General features: G+C 45.5%; 2 protein-coding genes across 7 annotated transcripts in view; both read right to left on the bottom strand.

Moving 5' to 3' along the window:
- Positions 1-19,311, bottom strand: part of cped1 (cadherin-like and PC-esterase domain containing 1) — a 37,061-nt gene that overhangs the window by 249 nt on the left and 17,501 nt on the right. For 2 of the 6 annotated variants that reach the window (XM_041963795.1, XM_041963794.1), the window contains exons 15-21: positions 12,762-12,861; positions 12,487-12,623; positions 11,913-12,133; positions 11,741-11,842; positions 11,150-11,237; positions 10,883-11,029; positions 8,455-9,729 (exon numbers count right to left, since the gene is read on the bottom strand). In XM_041963795.1, coding sequence (XP_041819729.1) covers positions 9,508-9,729; positions 10,883-11,029; positions 11,150-11,237; positions 11,741-11,842; positions 11,913-12,133; positions 12,487-12,623; positions 12,762-12,861 — 1,017 coding nt within the window. In that variant the 3' untranslated portion in view covers positions 8,455-9,507. Of the gene's footprint in view, positions 1-8,454; positions 9,730-10,882; positions 11,030-11,149; positions 11,238-11,740; positions 11,843-11,912; positions 12,134-12,486; positions 12,624-12,761; positions 12,862-19,311 lie in introns of those variants that run through there. The other 4 variants (XR_006007919.1, XM_041963796.1, XR_006007921.1 and 1 more) reach the window with 4 other exon arrangements.
- Positions 3,016-7,621, bottom strand: wnt16 (wingless-type MMTV integration site family, member 16). The gene is made up of 4 exons (XM_041963797.1): positions 7,322-7,621; positions 5,557-5,783; positions 3,708-3,994; positions 3,016-3,523 (listed from the first exon to the last, which is right to left on the bottom strand). The coding sequence occupies exons 1-4, from the start codon at positions 7,411-7,413 to the stop codon at positions 3,065-3,067; spliced, it is 1,065 nt and encodes a 354-aa protein (XP_041819731.1). The 5' UTR covers positions 7,414-7,621; the 3' UTR covers positions 3,016-3,064.

The following is a 19,311-nucleotide window of genomic DNA, read 5'->3' on the forward strand; positions in this document are numbered from 1 at the left end:
TGATCTTTCCTGCTCTGGATGATGAAGCTTGATGTGACCGACATGTTGTCGCTGCTTTCTCCCGTTTTAACGATGAATCTTTGCGTCGAGCTGTCGGCCATCGTTCTGCTCCGTTAGTCGAGCGCTCTGTAAACTGCTGACCATCGTCGCTGTCGGTATCGTTCCAGCGGAACAGTCATGAAAAGCTTCTGTGTGTCCTCTTCAGCTTCAACTCTGTGAAGTTTCTGGCCTCCTGCCTGTCTTCATCCATCAGGGGGCAGCAGTGATGAAGATGAAGATCCTCACAGTGCACTCAGAGAGGAAGTCACTGCTGATTATTCTCTCATGGTTCCCTTTAGAACAGCTGCTTAAGAACTATATATATATAGAATATTTGTCACAGTTTGAATCTTGTCAGACAGTCAAACAGGAAGTCAGCTGAACTTTATTTGTTGAATATTGAGGAACATTTTTAGCTTTTATGTCTTTACAGTTTGTGACATTTGTTACATGTAGTGATTGTTTCTGACGACGCGTTCATGACTTTAATAATAACACGGTTCATTTGTAGAGTGCTCATCTGGACACGCAGACACTGATGAAGTGATGTCGCTAATCAAATCATATAAATAGATTTCACAAATCAATAATTGACAGACTGTCGTTAACGTTTCACACTCAGAAATTAAACACTTAATATTTCAGCTGATGAAAATTTATTGTCAAAAATAAAACCCAAAGTGTTTCGTTATCTTCATCGATCAGGAAGGTGTTTTTTCTGATTTTCCTGAACGAGTCTGTAATCACAGAGATACAACAAACGATTAGTGATCATTGTCTTCTTCTTATAACGACTTCACGACCTCGTTAACAGCAGAGAACGAGCGTCGTCTCCTTCCGTCTCGCTGTCTTTTCTCGTCTTTGAGAAAACAGAAAATTCAGATTCAAAGACGACACAAAGCAAAATGTCCCGGATCAGTTTGTCTCAAAGAAAGAAGCCACAGTCCAAGAAATATCCAGAGTCCTCTTAAAGGCCTTCCATCGAATAAATCTAACTTCATCCAGCTGCATAAACACACCTCTGCAGTTCTCCTGATGGTGGCGCTGCAGCTGTGGAAAGTTTGGGATTCATTTAAAAGAAAAACGTTTGAAAAGTCTTTCTGTGAATCCGTCCTGTCGCTTATATTCAGCCAGAAACTCGGCCACAAAAATATAAAGTCCAACACATGAGTGGAAACACTCTGATCATAAATAACGTCAGAAATAAATGATCTGAGGAAAATGTTCAGGATTTTAACTTTTTAATTTTGTGTTACTTTGATTATAATTTTGTGATAAATTAAGTTTTTATATTTCATTTTCTTTTGACCAGAGTCACCTGCACCCCAACCAGAGTCACCTGCACCCCAACCAGAATCACCTGCACCCAAACCAGAGACACCTGCACCCAAACCAGAGACACCTGCACCCCAACCAGAGTCACTTGCACCCCAGTCTTTATTTGCAGGTGTGTTGTTGTCTTGTTTGCAGGTATGTTTTTGTCTTTACTTGCAGGTGTGTTGTTGTCTTTGTTTGCAGGTGTGTTGTTGTCTTGTTTGCAGGTGTGTTGTTGTCTTTGTTTGCAGGTGTGTTGTTGTCTGTGTTTGCAGGTGTGTTGTTGTCTGTATTTGCAGGTGTGTTGTTGTCTGTATTTGCAGGTGTGTTGTTGTCTTGTTTGCAGGTGTGTTGTTGTCTGTATTTGCAGGTGTGTTGTTGTCTGTGTTTGCAGGTGTGTTGTTGTCTTTGTTTGCAGGTGTGTTGTTGTCTTTGTTTGCAGGTGTGTTGTTGTCTTGTTTGCAGGTGTGTTGTTGTCTTTGTTTGCAGGTGTGTTGTTGTCTGTATTTGCAGGTGTGTTGTTGTCTGTATTTGCAGGTGTGTTGTTGTCTTTGTTTGCAGGTGTGTTGTTGTCTTTGTTTGCAGGTGAGTTTTTGTCTTTGTTTGCAGGTGTGTTGTTGTCTTTGTTTGCAGGTGTGTTGTTGTCTGTATTTGCAGGTGTGTTGTTGTCTGTATTTGCAGGTGTGTTGTTGTCTTGTTTGCAGGTGTGTTGTTGTCTGTATTTGCAGGTGTGTTGTTGTCTTGTTTGCAGGTGTGTTGTTGTCTGTATTTGCAGGTGTGTTGTTGTCTTGTTTGCAGGTGTGTTGTTGTCTTTACTTGCAGGTGTGTTGTTGTCTTGTTTGCAGGTGTGTTGTTGTCTTTGTTTGCAGGTGTGTTGTTGTCTTGTTTGCAGGTGTGTTGTTGTCTGTATTTGCAGGTGTGTTGTTGTCTGTATTTGCAGGTGTGTTGTTGTCTTGTTTGCAGGTGTGTTGTTGTCTTTGTTTGCAGGTGTGTTGTTGTCTTTGTTTGCAGGTGTGTTGTTGTCTGTATTTGCAGGTGTGTTGTTGTCTGTATTTGCAGGTGTGTTGTTGTCTTGTTTGCAGGTGTGTTGTTGTCTTTGTTTGCAGGTGTGTTGTTGTCTGTATTTGCAGGTGTGTTGTTGTCTTGTTTGCAGGTGTGTTGTTGTCTGTATTTGCAGGTGTGTTGTCTTTACTTGCAGGTGTGTTGTTGTCTGTATTTGCAGGTGAGTTTTTGTCTTTGTTTGCAGGTGTGTTGTTGTCTGTATTTGCAGGTGTGTTGTTGTCTTTGTTTGCAGGTGTGTTGTTGTCTTTACTTGCAGGTGTGTTGTTGTCTTGTTTGCAGGTGAGTTTTTGTCTGTATTTGCAGGTGTGTTGTTGTCTGTATTTGCAGGTGTGTTGTTGTCTGTATTTGCAGGTGTGTTGTTGTCTTTGTTTGCAGGTGTGTTTTTGTCTTGTTTGCAGGTGTGTTGTTGTCTGTATTTGCAGGTGTGTTGTTGTCTGTATTTGCAGGTGTGTTGTTGTCTTTGTTTGCAGGTGTGTTTTTGTCTTGTTTGCAGGTGTGTTGTTGTCTGTATTTGCAGGTGTGTTTTTGTCTTGTTTGCAGGTGTGTTGTTGTCTGTATTTGCAGGTGTGTTGTTGTCTTTGTTTGCAGGTGTGTTTTTGTCTTTACTTGCAGGTGTGTTTTTGTCTTGTTTGCAGGTGTGTTGTTGTCTTTACTTGCAGGTGTGCACATCATTCATGCTCTCGCAGCGCCTGCAGCGGACGTAGCAGCACCAGACGAACTTGCACTCGCAGCGTTCGACGTGTCTCACCACGTGTGTGTTGTATCCTCGGCCGCAGCACAGCAGGTTGCAGCCGTCAGAGCCGGTGGAGGTGCGGTTGCAGTGGCGTCCTCTGGTGCCGGCGATACCGCGCAGCTGGTCCTCCAGGCAGTAGTTTGGAGACCAGCTGAAGAAGATGAGCTGCTGTTTGTCGACGGGGAGGCGGCGCTGATTCTTCCTCTTTGTCTTCCTCCTCGAGCGGTCCGACACCTGAATGCTGTGCTCGTACAGCTCCTTCAGGTACACGCCGACGTGCTCGAAAGGCGCCATCGTCTTCCAACATGTCTTCAGCGCGCAGGAGCCGGAGATGCCGTGACAACGACAGTGTGTCGTCATCTTCCTGTGAATGGCCTGAAGGGCAGAGAGGACACGACACTCAGAGAAGACATGAAGGACAGAGAACGTTTGCTTCTGCTGTATCTTTGAGGTTCTTTGAGGTTCTTTTAGTTTGAATGTGCTTCCTTCCTCACAAAACATAACATCAGTAACATAAACCTTCAGGGACATAAAGAAAAGGTTTCTGTCCCGCTCTCACCTGTCGTCCCACTTCACTGTTGTGCTGGTTCATGGTGATCAGCGTGTATCCTCCTCTGCTCGTCGACATGTTTTTGCTGTTGTCAATGAACCTGCGGCTGAACCAGGTCCCGTACTGGATGTGGTCTGAGCAGCCACCCCAGTGCCAGCCCTCTTTTGGCGAGACGCTGCCCTGCAGCCGACCGTCGCAGCTGCACTCCGTCAGGTTGCCCTGACTGCAGGAGCGCGTGACGGCGTGGACCAGCCCAGCTGCCATCACAGCGTAGATAAACGCTGTTTCTCTGGTTCCTACAGGACAAGAGAAGGGCAGGGTCAGCGTGACATCAGAGAGGGTCAGCGTGACATCAGGGAGGGTCAGCGTGACATCAGGGAGGGTTAGCGTGACATCAGGCAGGGTCAGCATGACATCAGGGAGGGTCGGCGTGACATCAGAGAGGGTTAGCGTGACATCGGGGAGGGTTAAAGTGACATCAGGGAGGGTTAAAGTGACATCAGGGAGGCTTAAAGTGACATCAGGGAGGGTCAGCGTGACATCAGGGAGGGTCAGCGTGACATCAGGGTGGGTTAGCGTGACATCGGGGAGGGTCAGCGTGACATCGGGGAGGGTCAGCGTGACATCAGGGAGGGTTGGCGTGACATCAGAGAGGGTTAGCGTGACATCAGGGAGGGTCGGCGTGACATCAGGGAGGGTTGGCGTGACATCAGAGAGGGTCAGCGTGACATCAGGGAGGGTCGGCGTGACATCAGAGAGGGTTAGCGTGACATCGGGGAGGGTTAGCGTGACATCGGGGAGGGTTAAAGTGACATCAGGGAGGGTTAAAGTGACATCAGGCAGGGTCGGCGTGACATCAGGGAGGGTCGGCGTGACATCAGGGAGGGTTAGCGTGACATCGGGGAGGGTTAGCGTGACATCGGGGAGGGTTAAAGTGACATCAGGGAGGGTTAAAGTGACATCAGGGAGGGTCAGCGTGACATCAGGGAGGGTCAGCGTGACATCGGGGAGGGTTAGCGTGACATCAGGGAGGGTCAGTGTGACATAATTCCAATTTCAAGAGGAAGAACTCAAATACTTTCAGATCAGAATAAAACTAGTGAAACACTTTAGCACATGCTAAAGTTCTCATTAACCCTGCTAGCGCAGTGGTGTCCTCACATGTTTCATGTAAACAAAGGCAGCTAGCGAGGGACTTATCGTGGATATTCATTGGTGTTTACGGGGGGCAATAACGTCGTGCAGCTAATGTTAACAGTGGAGCACTGAACACAGCCTCAGAGACCAACACAGGTCAGTTTGGCTAAAACAGGGCCAAGGCGGTTTTCTCCTTCGGCTGAGTCGGCTAACCGAGATAACGAGCTGCTACACTTAGCAGCAGTTAGCAGTTACCTTAGCAACAAATAAAGCTATCTATCCAGAGTTGAGGCAGAGCAGCTGCAGGATTTCTCCATAAAATATGATCCAGTTTCACCAAAATAATAAATAACAAAAATATAAAATATAATAAATATAAATATAAATAGTCTGAACTCATCAATAAACCAGAATCAGTCATTAATAATCAAACTGTGTTTCCTGACAGCAGAATATTTAAACACTAAACACCTTGGCTCAGGTGTATTAGGCCCAGGTGAGGGCTACATAGTGCTGTACTGTTTAAACATCAACCAGTCTGGCAATCTGAGTGTCATGTCCTTAAAAGACCACCACAGAGAGGCTAAAGCCTGCTCTCTGGCGCCACCATCAGGACAAACAGGATGTCTGTGTAGTCCAGCAGAGTCCCGCTGCTGTGATCTGAGGCTGAAACAAGCGACAGTTACATGAACGATGTGAGTGGATGAACAGGAGTCCTCACCGCTCGTTAACTCGTATCCGAACACGGCCGGGTGGTCGCTGGTGGAGCAGTTCCACCTCTCGTGTCTGAACTGGCTGTGACACTCGGCGATGGCCAGCCGGGCCCCGTCCTGGATGCTGGGCAGCAGGTGCGGCTTCCTCCGGCACAGGTCGCGCTGTCTGTGGCTGAGCGGGAGGTCAGCGCAGCCCAGCTTCTCCGGGACTCCCGGCGGGGTCACACCCAACCACCTGAGGACGACACCGGTGATGAGACAGGTGCGGCTGTCAGTCAGGGCGGGGACACCACACTCCGTTAGGAGTATTCAGGGTTTTTGAAATGTCAGTGTTTGCACACGGAACAGATCTGCGCACCCCCAGGCTTTCATTAACAGTTCAACATACATCCAATAATAATCCTTTAGACAATCACATTTTAATAGAGCACTGGAGAGTGGCACTTTGTGGGGCAAATTACATTAGTTAAATGTGCTAGTTTATTTATTTTAAACATTTATTAATTTTCTATGGAATTCCGATTTCTAAATCTGACAGTTTATTCGCGTTGGCACGCAGAGCGCCGCACGCGCGTTAGTCTGATTTAAACACGTTTCCATCAGAGATTCAGCTTCTGTGGAAACTGGATTAATGTTCACAAATCCTGATTTCACGATTTCATGTTAAAGTGAGGGAGCACATTCAGAAACATCGTGAATCAGGCAGACGCGCGTTCACATCCCAAACAAACCGAACAGACTGGATGAAGGATCCACAATGAAAACAGGACATTCAACCTACAGAAGAGCTCTCCTGTAGATTTTTGTACGCCGATTTAAAGAGTGTCCCTTCACCCCCAAACATGAACCGAATTAACTGTGAAGCGGGTTGTGTCTGAGTCTTTGCGCCGCGAGCCTGGAAATTCACTTCTTTTCAAAGGGACTTTGGTTTCAGTGGATCTGAGGCTGAAACTCTGCATTCCAGGTCCAAATGTAGAGATTTTGAGGTTGATTCACTTGTTGTCCCCTGAAGGAATTGGCCGAAAAGACAAAATGTAAAGCTCATATTTTATTTGCACGTGTGCATTTCACACATCCCAAATTCTATCACGTCACTCAAAAAAGTAGGAAATAATATCTGAAGCAGTCTGTAGCCCACCTGAGGAGATACACGAGGACTCCATAAAATCGATGTTTCTTTAATGGGATTTGGCTTTATTGGATCTCCGAGATTAACTGCGTAAGACCCGCGCGCTCCAGCTCAGATCTCACGAGGACAGAGGACGGAGGCTCCAGGTGGATCTACGGGGGACCGTGGAAAGTGGATTTATTCCATATTCCTACTTTCAGCCATCTGGTGTGCGCGTTTCGAGAAAAATCAAATGACAGACGATTCCAACAAGAACCAATCGTAAGAGTATTTGTCACTCCAGGAACTGAGCAGGTACACAGAGAAGCCTTAAACTGACCCTTTCTTCCGAAGAGTTCGGCTGTGGATCTCCGAAGGGAACCGCGGAGAGCGACGCGCCGCAGCGAGGATCCCGCGGACACGCGCACGTCCAGGTGGCTCGACAGCAAAGCGAAACTCCGAGGAAACTTTTAGCAACGGCAGAAATTGAACTTGGTTCCGCGTATGTTTGTGGGAAAAGACTGGATGAATCCCGGTAAAGAAATACGAGCTGCACGCGAACTGCCTGAAACTGACCGTTTCTTTGCTGGATTTGGTTGCGTTAGACCTCCAACGGTGACAGCGTTAAATGAGCGCGGATCCTGAACCAGCGGGCTCATACTTACATCCAGCTGGCTCTGCAGCACAGGGGACACACGGAGACCAGCAGCAGAGTCAGGGCGCACATGTGCCGGACTCCACAGCTCCGGCTCTCCATGACCTCTTCACCTGTCTGAGCCGCCGGGCTGCGCTCTCAGTCTGTCCATCGGCAGGAGCCCCTGTCTCATACTAAAACCCGGTCCAGGAGCACATTCATTAATCCTGGGCGCAGTGCGTTAATGATCCCGGAGAGAAGAAGCGGGGGCACGGTGGCGGCCTCCGCCCGCGCAGTGCTGCTCTGACTGCGCGTGCTGATGCGTCCTGGACGACTTGGTTCAGCCTCCAGACCAGCTGTGGTGTGCAGGAGATGAGCCAGAACCGTCTGAGTCCCGGACGACCCTCATTGGACCAGCAGAGGATTCATATTCAGCAGCTGACGTCACAGCTGGGCGCTGATTGGACGGACAGGAGGATCAAAAAGACAAACGGCAGTTTTCTGGATATTTATGCGACAGTCTGACATTTGATCTATGAAGAATAAAAGGTCTCCAGGTGAAGAATTAAATGTTTGATTTTTCAACAGAGTTTGGTGGAAGTGTTGCAGAACGTTAGAGGCGTGTGGCCCGACACCAAACTCCATTCAAAAGTTGGTCAATTCAACACTGTCGCATAATGGAAGCTTCTGGTGACTCTGGCACTGCCTGAAGGGTCTTTGCCGATTTTACATCTGATCCGTGATCATGACGAAAGAGATTCAGTCAACTTCTTTGAATTTGAATGGAGTTCGGTGTCAGGGTTAGGTTTAATCACGGGAAAACATGTGACAGTAGCCTAAACAAAGATTAAAACCCCCGAAATATCACCAGACTCCAGTGAAACAGCCGATTTAACCCTGCTGGGTATTCCAAGTTCACTGACAGCAGAGTTACTGCTGGATTCCACGTTGTCTGCTTCATTATTCACACGCTGAGCTGATTCCAGATGAATAAAAAACGAAATTAGAAATAAACAAATATGACTAAAAAACAATTAATAAATCCCTTAATGACGTGATTAGTTGTTCAGAGCCTTCAGCCTCGGCCTCACTGGGCTCGTGTCAGAGAAGAAGAACAAAAAGACAAAACCACAAACTGAGAACTGAAACATGAAGGACAGTCAGTCTCATCATACATATCACTTTTATGGCAAAGATATATTAAAATGTATAAAGACACAGTTTACAGAAAAGTTGTGAAGATGAAGAATTTGAACATTCATGGAATAAAGTGAAGTTTTGATAAAGTTAAATTAAAACCGGCTTCTCGTCTTCACAGTTGAATTTGTTATTAATAAACTGTCTTTGTGTCTGTTTGCTTTCTGGTCAACAGTTTCAGGTTTAAAGAACAGGAGGATCATTACATTCATATAAATATCATATATTCTATTTTCCAGCATGTAAACATGTTGCGAAGTAAAGGCACAATATCCATCTGTAGAAAAATATAGAAAATATGAGCAGAGACTCAAATAAGACGTTTCTTTCTCGTGATAAACACAGTTAGCATCGAGTCTTTGGTGTTTTCTGATCAACACAGTAAGTCTGTGACTGAGGTATTTAAACACTGTGTGGAGGCCCACAGGCTGATCTGAGGTCAGCATCACACTCATCACTGTTTGATAAGAACTGACCACAGATACAGAAAAACTACTAGAGGCTGACTAGTGAGACCAGCAGCTGGTCTGCAGCAGATCCTGGTCCTCAGTACTCTGCAGTAACACCAGCTGCTGCACATCTGCACAGCAGCATGTAGCTGTAGCATCGGAAGCTAACTCTGTTGCATTAAAAACGAGCCGGCTGGAAAATGACGGAGTGCTTCAGGAAGTGGTCTCTGCAGATCAGGATCATGTCAAAACACCTGAAGTGTTTGTTCACAAACGGCACACGAGGAAGTACTTCAGGTACTTTTGGTGATTTTCTGTTTATCATGGAGAATCTGTGTTTTCACTTTGGACCCTCAACTCTGGAGCTTTAGTTTCTTTCTGAGCGTCAGGTCGTTTTATGTTTGACCGTCGCACCTCTGAGTCCTGCAGGAGAACGAGGGACAAGTTCAGCCTTCAGTCTTTTTCTGTCCTCATGGTTCTTTTTACTCTTTCATTCATCGTTCAGACGCGCACACACACACACACACACACACACACACACACACACACACACACACACACACTCAGCTGTTCAGTCTCTGGTTTTGGGACACAGGCGACTCAGCAGGATCTCAGAGTACACCTGGTTCACTGGCCCTCTCACATGATAGGACAATTGTTTAGGCCACGCCCCCTGCTCTGTGTCCAGCACAGTTGATTGGCTGCTGAGTTTAGATCTGGTTCTGGTGGATCTGGTTCTGTTGGCCGTGGACGTCATGTCCCCTGAGAGTCTGGAGGACGGAAACTTCTCCACCTGTCAGCACAGAGGAAGAGACACCAACACCTGGTTTTAATGTCTGTCAAATCAGAAAATCCCCTTCTCTGATTGGTCCAGGACATTTCTGATCATGTTGATTCTCATTGGCTGACAGAGTTCAGGTGAGCTGAAAGTCTTTCAGTTTAACTTCCTGGTTTGACTGGTCTAAACTTTAGACGCCACGTCTTTCACACGTTTCCACTCTGCATGGAAAGAACTCAAAAAACCTGAGATCTACAGTTGTTTCCATGGGGGGGCCTAGAAAAAAAGAAGAACTGGACCCAGAATGTTTCCTGGAGGAAAACCAGGACCAGTGTCTGTAGTTTTACTTTTATTTTTAGTCCTACAGTTTGTGTTTCCTGTCTTTGAAACAACCTGTGAACATCTTGTCTTCCTAAAACTGGTCTGAAAAAAGCTTTTAATCTTTAAAAAAGTAAAGCAGTTAAATTCTTTTGTGATCAAATATCTTCATCGGTATACAAACCATTTCTGAGCAACATCAATATTTCTGCTGACATCAGCTCGACGTTAACATATGAAACCAGTCCAGACACGGCGGCTGCTCTCAGTGTGTTTCCATGAGCCGCTAACTGCTAATCACACACTCACTCCCTCACCGGCTCATTGATGGAAAATACAAACAGGAAGTGGAAGTGTTCACGTCTGCAAAGTTTCATTGATTCAACCTTTGGGATCGCTGCTTTTGTTTCATCTCGGGAGAAACCAGCTTTAGGCTGTGAATGTTGTGGTCTGTGGTGTCGACTGATGCTACGAGCAAATAATAAAGATTCAGCTGAAGATAAAAAATGTAATTCATCTTTAAACAAAGCTTTCATAGTTTTCTAATTTTCTTCTTCCCGTTGACCACTGGGAAACCGTTTCTGTTAAATATTTACTGACAGACATTCAGAAAAGTACATAAAGTATTCTCGTGTGATGTCATTGGAACTGGGAACTATCCAGTGTTCACTGGAAACTGTGGGAACCTTCAGGTGAACGTGTCAAACTCTTGATCTTGTGGAATCGTTGAGGGTGAACAGAAGAGGACGGCGTCGCGTCCCCACGTCAGGTCTTGTTCTCGTTTCTGTTCCTTTGAGGACAATTTAAGGGATGAATGAACGTGTTATTTAGTGATCCAGAGTCGTGTTACCTCATGAAAGTGGCAGGCACATCGTCCCTGCAGGAACTCTTTGTATCGACCCACGGTGATGCTGAATGTGTCGATCACCTCGTACCCATGGTGCTTTGCTGTGGCGACGATGTCACGGTTCTCTCTGTACAGCTCCTGGATCTCTGTCTGAAAGAGGTCCAGATCCAGGTGAAGACAGGCGGCTTTGATTATGTGTGTTAATGTGAAAACAGGTACAGAAGCAGTTCTCGGTCAGCCGTGAACCTGCAGCAGGAAACGGACACGTACCAGACTGAGAGACCGGATCCCGTCTACAGGAAGGTGGAAACCCATCCCCAAAGATTTCACCACCACCGCGATATCGCCGAGAGACTCTCTGAGGAGGGCGAGGAGAGAACAGAGTGAAAATGTGTCGTCATAGTAACCAGAGAGCTGACTTTCACACCTGTACTCACTGTAAACCTGTACGCTGATGACACTGCTGTGTAAACATGAACAGCAGATCACGCTGTGACGTCATCAGTTAAAACAAACAAACTTTTTTTCAATAAGTTTGTTGATGCTCTGACTTTTCATGTAGCGCCATCATCAGGTCAACACCTAATAACATTCCCATCAGCCCCAGATGTACTTTGTGTTCACTGCTAATTATCATGCTAACACCTTGAACTAAGATAATGAACATTAGCATGTTAGCATTGCCACTGTGAGTTTGTTAGCATTTAGCTCAAAGCGACGCTGCTAATCTGCATCAAATCCAACAAAGTGAAGGAACCGGAACTAAAACTATATTCGTTACAAACTGTATGTTCGCTGTGCGTCAGTGCTGAGTAACATCGTCACTTTATTGTAATCAGATGTGTCGGCGTAGCCGCTCACCTGCTCAGTACCTCTCGGATCGTCCTCAGGTGATCCGTGTTGAGCCACTGGACTCCTCCCACCACCAGAACTGTCAGGTTAGAGTTCACCAGAGGTCGTGACCTTTAGGGAAGAAACTCGTCAGCACATAAACATCACATGACCTTTGACCGCCACCGAGACCCCCTCTCACCTGTCGAGCAGCTGCAGCAGAGCCTGTCTGAATGTGGGTCTCTGGTTCTTTTCCAACCAGAACTGAGGATAATACGAGTAGCTGACCAGCGTCCGTCCGCCGTTCAGGTTCCTGTAAACCAGCGTGTCGTGAGCCTTCCCCCAGTCCTCCAGACTGGAGTTCACCCGCTCCATCAGGAAGTACATCATCCCACGATTGGTCGAGTCGCCGATAAACAACACCTGGGGGTTAATTTTTGGGTTAATTTGATGTCAAACAGCAAAACGACAGGAAACGATAAAGGAAGGGAGTCAGTCTGAACCTGACTCAGACCTGGTGGGCGTGTTGCTGAGGACCCGAGGACGTGAACTGTCGAGTGTCGAGTAGTTCGAATGTTCGTACGTGCACGCTGTTGTTATGGTAACGTTACGTTACACCACGTCTCCTCTAATGTTCATGTTTCTGTTTCCTTTAACAGCCGTGGATGAGTGAAGGAAACTAGCGTGAGAGACGTCGTTACTGTCGGTAAAATGTTTGGATTCTAACATAAATCCAGGTGAAAACATCGAGTGCTACAGCGATCACATGACCTCACCTTCCTGTCCGTCATACAGTCCTGCAGCAGGGGGCGGTCCACTAATGGGTGATAACAGCCATCTGGTTGCCAGGCAACCTCCCTCCAATCACACGTCCTGTTGTCAGAACAGCTGAGACATGGAACCACCCACTGACCTGAGACAGGTGAGACAGAGACACACAGGAGACACGCAGGAACAGTTTGAGATTTTTTTTTGTTTTCTCAGGATCTTGCTAGCGTAGCTTAGCATAAAAGAGTAAATATAAATGCATATATCACATCACATATCAGACCTGGTACGTGTCCTGAGCTGCAGGTCTGAAGTGAACTCTGAGACTTGATGAAAGGCTGGAGACCGCAGGACCGATCTGGCTGAACCAGCAAACCGCAGTCCTGAAACAAACAGAGGCCAGAACAGGAAGGGGGTCAGGTTTCTGGACCACTGCAGAGGACCCAGTCTGTTCGTTGTTGACTGAAATATACCAACGTTCTGCATATAAACAGCTGAGTCAGCACATAACGGACCGACCCGGGTTCAGTATTTCAGTGAACCAGCAGCCGTGTGACCAGAGGAGGTGGATCGTTCTACTGTATGATGAGAATATGAGTGATTGGTCCTTGAAGTCCAGTTTGTCCTCACGCAGGGATGAAGAGGTGAAGTAAAAAGAGATGAAGACTTCTTGACTTCCTGTTCTCATGACTGAACTGTTCTCTTCTTCTGTTCTGTCTTTAAATCAAAGCCTCCTTCTTCTCTTTTGTGTCACAGCTCTCTCGCCAGCGTTGTCCCATTAAACTCTCCTAATCTCAGAGGTCAGAGGTCAAATAAACCCGCCCGGCTCGGTTCAGGGGCCCCGTGGGAGCCGCCACGTCTGGCCCTGACTTCAGAGCCGCCGCCGTCGCGCACACACACGTCCTCACAAACACGCACTCTTCTTCTTCTGCTGCAGGTTTCGTCGCAGCGGCGTCACATTCTGCACCTCGGCGCCGCGGCTCGCGACAAAGTGCGACAAGAAAACTTAACAGGGATTTTCTTGTTCGTACCTGAGCTCAGTGTAAACGCTCAAACGGATGGGACGCCGGTCTGAGAACGGCCGCCGCCAACCACCAAAACACACCGACAGCGACTGAGAAGCACCAAAAACGCAGACGCCGCCTTTCATCCGCCGACGAGCGGCCGTCCCCGAGCTCGCCGCCACGTCGACGGCTGCGACCCTTTTGTCTTTCTGCTGCATGTTTAGTTCAACATACCGACACGGGCTGGTCCAGGTCCAGAACTCAGAGACTCCCCCTGTATGGAAACTGTGCACTTCATTAGAATGACGGCTGTTACTGCAGCTTATTAAACTGAAGAAAGTTCTGTTTCTTCAGTTTAATAAGCTGCAGTTCCTGTTTGATTGTGTTCACGCTGACGGAGGTTTTATGTCTCTACATTAAATAAAAATTAAAACTCGGAGGCTGGTTTGGCCTGAAAGTCGAGCTGAGCTTTGTTTGCTGAAGTCTGAAGTCTTTATTTCTTTGATTTAAACAAAGTTCGTTGTGTTTTGTCGGATTTGTGTGGAGTGAAATTCATGAGAAGCGATAGAAAAAGTCTGAAAAGAAGAGGAAACTGTTGGTTCTCTTCCTCTTCCTCAGTTTGTGGTGAAGGTTTGATTTTCTCCAAAACTTTATGCATCACGTCCAACAGACACAGAGAAATAATCCTCAGTTTGATCAAAGAGTTCAGCTGATCTGATGCGACACTCTGAGAAAACCCGGCTGATAATCCGGATCAGGACATCAGCTCTGACAAACGGCCGCTGCCTTATTGGGACACAGAGTCTGAGACCTCCTGAAACCCCCTGAAGAACAAAAAGCTCAGATCAGATGGACTGAGATGAGACGAAGTGAGCAAACATTCAGCGCAACTGAAGAAATAATGATTACAAAAGCAAAAACACAGTCAAATATTACATTCATATAATATATATATATGGCTATACACATTCTAATGTTGGTTTTGATGGACAGAATAAAACGTCAGTTTAAAATGACTTCCTGTGTTACATTTAGGAAAGTCTGGAATCCAAATTGTCTCTTTGTCCAAACAGATGAAAGAGTTCATTCTGAGCATCAGTGAATGAGACACTGACAGTAATGTGTTGTACTTTATATCATTATTTTATCCTGTTTTAGTTCAGATTATGTTATGTTGTTATATGAATTTAAATGCTGACTCGTGAGGACGCTGCAGGTTTGAATGTGTCGGTTGTCGTGTGTTCATCCAGCAGCAGTCAGAGTTCAGACTCTTTCTGTCTGGATTTATTCCTTCAAGCTGCTGATGACGAACATGTGGACTGTGATTCTTACTGCAGAGCAGGGGACGTTTTCTCTGACTCTGAAGTTTTAATGTTCAGAGTAGGAATCACATGAGAGATGAAGTGTTGTCGTCTGAATCATCACATGAGGCCATTCTTCAAAAATTAAATATAATGCTCATCCCTGCATGTGCTAAGGCTACTGCAGATGTGCAAATGGTAAATAAAACATAATACATAAAGATTAAAAAATTACATTATCGTAAAAATAATAATAATAGTAATGCAGAGTAAGAGTTCTATTTCAACAGAAAGGGGAGGAGCGATGAAGCTGAATGGCCCCCAGAAGGACATAATGTGACTTTAGACATAATTCATGTAGTCAAACACTGACATTAACAACACAAGAGACGCCTGTTTCCTGCTGGTTTTATAGTTAGCTAAAATCACTGTTAGCTTCTCCAACAGGCTAAAATCACTGTTAGCTTCTCCAACAGGCTGAAATCACTGTTAGCTTCTCCAACAGGCTAAAATCACTGTTAGCTTCTCCAACAGGCTGAAATCAGTGTTAGCTTCTCCAACAGGCTAAAATCACTGTTAGCTTCTCCAACAGGCTGAAATCACTGTTAGCTTCTCCAACAGGCTAAAATCACTGTTAGCTTCTTTAACAGGCTAAAATCACTGTTAGCTTCTCCAACAGGCTAAAATCACTGTTAGCTTCTCCAACAGGCTGAAATCACTGTTAACTTCTCCAACAGGCTAAAATCACTGTTAGCTTCTTTAAAAGGCTAAAATCACTGTTAGCTTCTCCAACAGTCTAAAATCACTGTTAGCTTCTCCAACAGGCTAAAATCACTGTTAGCTTCTCCAACAGGCTAAAATTAGTGTTAGCTTCTCCAACAGGCTAAAATCAGTGTTAGCTTCATTAACAGGCTAAAATCACTGTTAGCTTCTTTAACAGGCTAAAATCACTGTTAGCTTCTCCAACAGGCTAAAATCACTGTTAGCTTCTTTAACAGGCTGAAATCACTGTTAGCTTCTCCAACAGGCTAAAATCACTGCTAGCTTCTCCAACAGGCTGAAATCACTGTTAGCTTCTTCAACAGGCTAAAATCACTGTTAGCTTCTCCAACAGGCTAAAATCACTGTTAGCTTCTCCAACAGGCTAAAATCACTGTTAGCTTCTTCAACAGGCTGAAATCACTGTAAGCTTCTTCAACAGGCTAAAATCACTGTTAGCTTCTTCAACAGGCTGAAATCAGTGTTAGCTTCTTCAACAGGCTGAAATCAGTGTTAGCTTCTTCAACAGGCTAAAATCACTGTTAGCTTCTCCAACAGGCTAAAATCACTGTTAGCTTCTTTAACAGGCTAAAATCGGTGTTAGCTTCTGCAACAGGCTAAAATCAGTGTTAGCTTCTCCAACAGGCTAAAATCACTGTTAGCTTCTTCAACAGGCTGAAATCACTGTTAGCTTCTTCAACAGGCTGAAATCACTGTAAGCTTCTTCAACAGGCTAAAATCACTGTTAGCTTCTTCAACAGGCTAAAATCAGTGTTAGCTTCTCCAACAGGCTAAAATCACTGTAAGCTTCTTCAACAGGCTAAAATCACTGTTAGCTTCTTCAACAGGCTGAAATCACTGTAAGCTTCTTCAACAGGCTAAAATCACTGTTAGCTTCTTCAACAGGCTAAAATCAGTGTTGCTAATTAAAATCACAGCTGTATGGAGACGTGTCAGAGCTCAGACCTGCAGACAAACTGCTGTATTTCTGTCTCTTTATTGGTCGTTTCAGTTCATTGCTTGTATGTTTTGTATAATGAGCCTCAGTGTTGCATGTTCTAAACATAAATATAATATAAGACCTGATAACGTAGATGGATGATCTCAATAACTTTGTCATTGTTGGACAGCTCAATGTTTGACATGATTAAACTTCAGTGTGGCATTGTGGGAAATATTTGCGAGCGTAAAAATGAAAATGCTTCCTGTCAGAGGTGTCAGAACAGATTAATGCTCACTTCAGAGATGAAGCATGAGCGTCTGCTGAAGAAGAGCAGGACAAGATCTCTAAGATCTGACCCGTTAACTTCAGCTGGTGAACACCTGTTGGTTGTACCTGTCAGCAGACAACAACTTTCATTTCATCTTCACATGACTGAACTTCAAAGACCCGACGCCACGCCGCATCAATGGACCCCCTGTTCTCCAGGGGCCCAATCAGGGGCCCCCGGTGACCCCGCAGCAGATCCCTGTCCTCTGTGATCTACCAGCCTACCAGTAGATCACAGAGGACAGGTGAGAGGTGAAACAGAGACGTGAGACATGGCTGCTGAAGTGAAACTCAGAAACTCAGCAGCAGCTGGAAACAAACAGACGGAAAGAATCAAACTTCAACAATCGTTCATCTCTAAAGACCAACAAGAATGTAGAACAGTTCTGTTTGGCAGCTTCGCTCCGACACACAAACGCCGACGTTCCTCCAAACCAGATGAATTCAATCATTCTCACATCTGCCGAGCGCAGCCCGACACAAACTGAGCTTCATATCCAACAGACGGCAGCAACGTTTCCTCTTACTGCAACACGCACGCTCACGAAAACAGCCAGAAACAGGTTTATTCAGTCCGTCCAGGTCCGATCTCTGATCAGTGATTGGTGGAGCTGCTCTCCAATCACAGACGAATCTGTTCTTAGAGTCTGAACAGTCGTGGAGTTAAACAGCTAAAGTTTGTCCAGGTGGTGGCGCTAGAGATGATGACAGATCACACGTCACCGATCGATCGATTAATGGAGGAAATAATCAGCTGATTGATCCAGAATGAAAAGAATCATCAGTTCAAATGAAGCTCAACCAGCTCCAACAGTAAAATCCTGCTTTGACATGAACGACTGAGTCACAGTAATCTGATGAGATCAGAGAGAACAGGAGAACAGTAGAACAGATAGAACAGGAGGACAGGAGAACAGATAGAACAGGAGAACAGGAGGACAGGAGAACAGCAGAACAGCAGAACAGGAGAACAATGGAACAGGAGAACAGCAGAACAGTAGATCAGATTGAACAGTAATACAGCAGAACAGGAGAACAGCAGAACAGTAGAACAGGAGAACAGCAGAACAGCAGAACAGGAGAACAGGAGAACAATGGAACAGGAGAACAGGAGAACAATGGAACAGGAGAACAGGAGAACAGCAGAACAGTAGATCAGATTGAACAGGAGAACAGGAGGACAGGAGGACAGGAGGACAGGAGAACAGGAGAACAGGAGAACAGCAGAACAGCAGAACAGGAGAACAGCAGAACAGGAGAACAATGGAACAGGAGAACAGGAGAACAGCAGAACAGTAGATCAGATTGAACAGTAATACAGCAGAACAGGAGAACAGCAGAACAGTAGAACAGGAGAACAGCAGAACAGCAGAACAGGAGAACAATGGAACAGGAGAACAGCAGAACAGTAGAACAATCACAGGGACGTTTTACTGCACTCAATACTTTGACTTTAATACCTGACTCATTGTACTGACAGACTTTTACTGATGTAACGCGTTGATTGCAGGACAATAATCTCTCTCTCTCTTACAGCACAAACGGATTCCTGGTAAACATCTAATTATTATATTATATTATATTTATTAATGTTAGAATATTTAAGAATTTAGAATCATAAACATCTGAGGCACAGTTTGTTTGTCCTGTACTTCATGACATCATCGCATACATACCCTGAAGAACTCATCTGCCTATAGAACCTTTTTGAACTACAGAAAAAAGTGGAGTTATTTTTCAGACGTCAGCTCAACCTGCCAAAGAAACTACAACGTGTCCTCATAACGTCTGTTAATGAACCGACAGGGACAAGGGGATTATGGGTAACTGCTGATCTCGTGTTAGAGCAGGAAACTAAGTTGACTTCATTATTATTGAAGTAATAAAACAAACTCCTCCTCCACGCTCTTCATATCCTCGTTTATCTCGTTATTCATCTGTTTGATGATCCAAACTCTGCCCCCTGGTGGACACATATGGTAAACCACCATGTGCATTATACAGCAACATGTTTGAACCACACCTGTTCACCCATGATGAAGCAGCAGAGCGTCACCCTCCTCCTCCTCCTGCTTTGAGTCTGTTACAGTTTCAAAGTCAGTCTGAGCTACGACCTGGTCTTATTGTCCTGTCAGTCCAGGTCTCACTGTGCTGTCAGTCCTGGTCTCACTGTCCTCAGACGGACTCTGAGACGACTGATAAACACAAATGAAAACACAAATCCATCCTTGGGCATTTCAGCACAATCTGGTTTGCATATTTTGAGGAGAACATCCTCTGGAGACCATAAATCTCCACACGGTGAACTCGGTGGAGGTGAATCAGTATTTGTTGGTATATTTGTTGGTATTTCAAACGTTGGATGGAGTCACAGTTTCTGGCTGCAGACTCCGGGTTCTCTGAGCTCTGCAGAGATGTTCTGCTGATACAGCGCATGTAAGGAATTTACAGGAAATGAGGCGCAACTGTGTTCAAATAACACCCAGCTGATGTTTTCAA

This window comes from Chelmon rostratus, chromosome 22, assembly GCF_017976325.1.
Source record: "Chelmon rostratus isolate fCheRos1 chromosome 22, fCheRos1.pri, whole genome shotgun sequence".
NCBI classification, from domain to species: domain Eukaryota; kingdom Metazoa; phylum Chordata; class Actinopteri; order Chaetodontiformes; family Chaetodontidae; genus Chelmon; species Chelmon rostratus.